Genomic DNA, 1,130 nt, shown 5'->3' on the forward strand with positions numbered 1-1,130 from the left:
ATAGATACATTATCAAAATTCGTCGGAATTATAGCACTTGACCTAAAAAAGGAAATGCAATGATTGACATTGCTAAAAATATAATAAAGAAAGATTATTGTTCAGAACCTATTCTTTTCACACGTTCGCCGAACATTAATTACATTCACTTCGACGACACGGATGTCCAAGTGGCCGTCAGGGCATCATCTAACAATATGATCGAAAATAGAATAAAAGCATTCGCAGACTTAGATAAGGCTCTGCCGTACAAGATTAATACTATAGCAACTATACGTACAAACGGGGAACCGGTTTACGCAATGCTGTACCCACATCCCGTGGGCGTTTCCGATTCTGGCGAACGGCACTATCCGACCCTCAAGGTCCCCCTACAATAACCCGACATGGGTCGTTGATAGAAAGAGTACAGACAAGAACGGTGTCAAAAAGTAAATGCTGGTTATTGATTTCAGGAAACTGAATCAAATTACGATTGATGGTAAATATCCCATCCCCATAATTTCGGCTATCCTGTCGAATATGGGTAAGGCCCAATATTTCACAACATTGGACCTGAAATCAGGCTTTCATCAGTTCAAGCTGGCGGAGAATTTTCCGTTAAAAAATTGATATTTAAAAAAAAATCGAGTTTATTTAAAGAAGTATTTGAATCCAGACAAATCGAATTTATGCACTGCTCGTGACGATTCGGATACGAACAAAGCACTACTTGACCTCCTTGACTTGCAATCCTGAGCGCGAAGATTGCTTAATTTTGTCCGCTTTTTCCTTATCCTGTACCACTAGCGTGTACAAAAAGCGCGAGCAGCTGATATTGAATTTAGTATTCGTAGGATTCTTCTTGATTTTCACAGCACGCGCATCTGAACGACGTGATTTTATAAGAAAATCTTGAACTTCTTTTATTTCTCGTGGCATGTTGAGTTATTTCTGCAGTTTCAACTACAATCTCGAAAATTCCGTATTGTTCGGTCCAAAGCAGAAAAGGAAAGGGGAAAGGAACAACGGGAAGTCTGAGTGTTGTAGACTTCCGTTTGGGCTACAAAGCTCCTCTTGTATTTTCCAGAGGGCTATCGACGATGACTTTAGAGAGACAACAAAAGATCATTTTATGGATGTCGACCCAG

At 39.9% G+C, this 1,130-nt stretch overlaps 1 protein-coding gene across 1 annotated transcript; it reads right to left on the reverse strand.

Annotated features, from left to right (window-relative positions):
* Window positions 1-708: 708 nt before the first annotated feature.
* On the reverse strand, window positions 709-921 carry LOC6602983 (60S ribosomal protein L38). The gene has a single exon (XM_002027958.1). The coding sequence runs from the start codon at window positions 919-921 to the stop codon at window positions 709-711; it is 213 nt and encodes a 70-aa protein (XP_002027994.1).
* Between the last annotated feature and the right edge of the window lie 209 nt (window positions 922-1,130).

Source organism: Drosophila persimilis, unplaced genomic scaffold (genome assembly GCF_003286085.1).
Source record: "Drosophila persimilis strain 14011-0111.01,24,50 unplaced genomic scaffold, DperRS2 tig00000477-arrow-pilon, whole genome shotgun sequence".
NCBI lineage: Eukaryota > Metazoa > Arthropoda > Insecta > Diptera > Drosophilidae > Drosophila > Drosophila persimilis.

Excerpts from the sequence above, each read along its gene's own strand:
- LOC6602983 (XM_002027958.1), bottom strand. The coding sequence starts at position 921 with ATGCCACGAGAAATAAAAGAAGTTCAAGATTTTCTTATAAAATCACGT.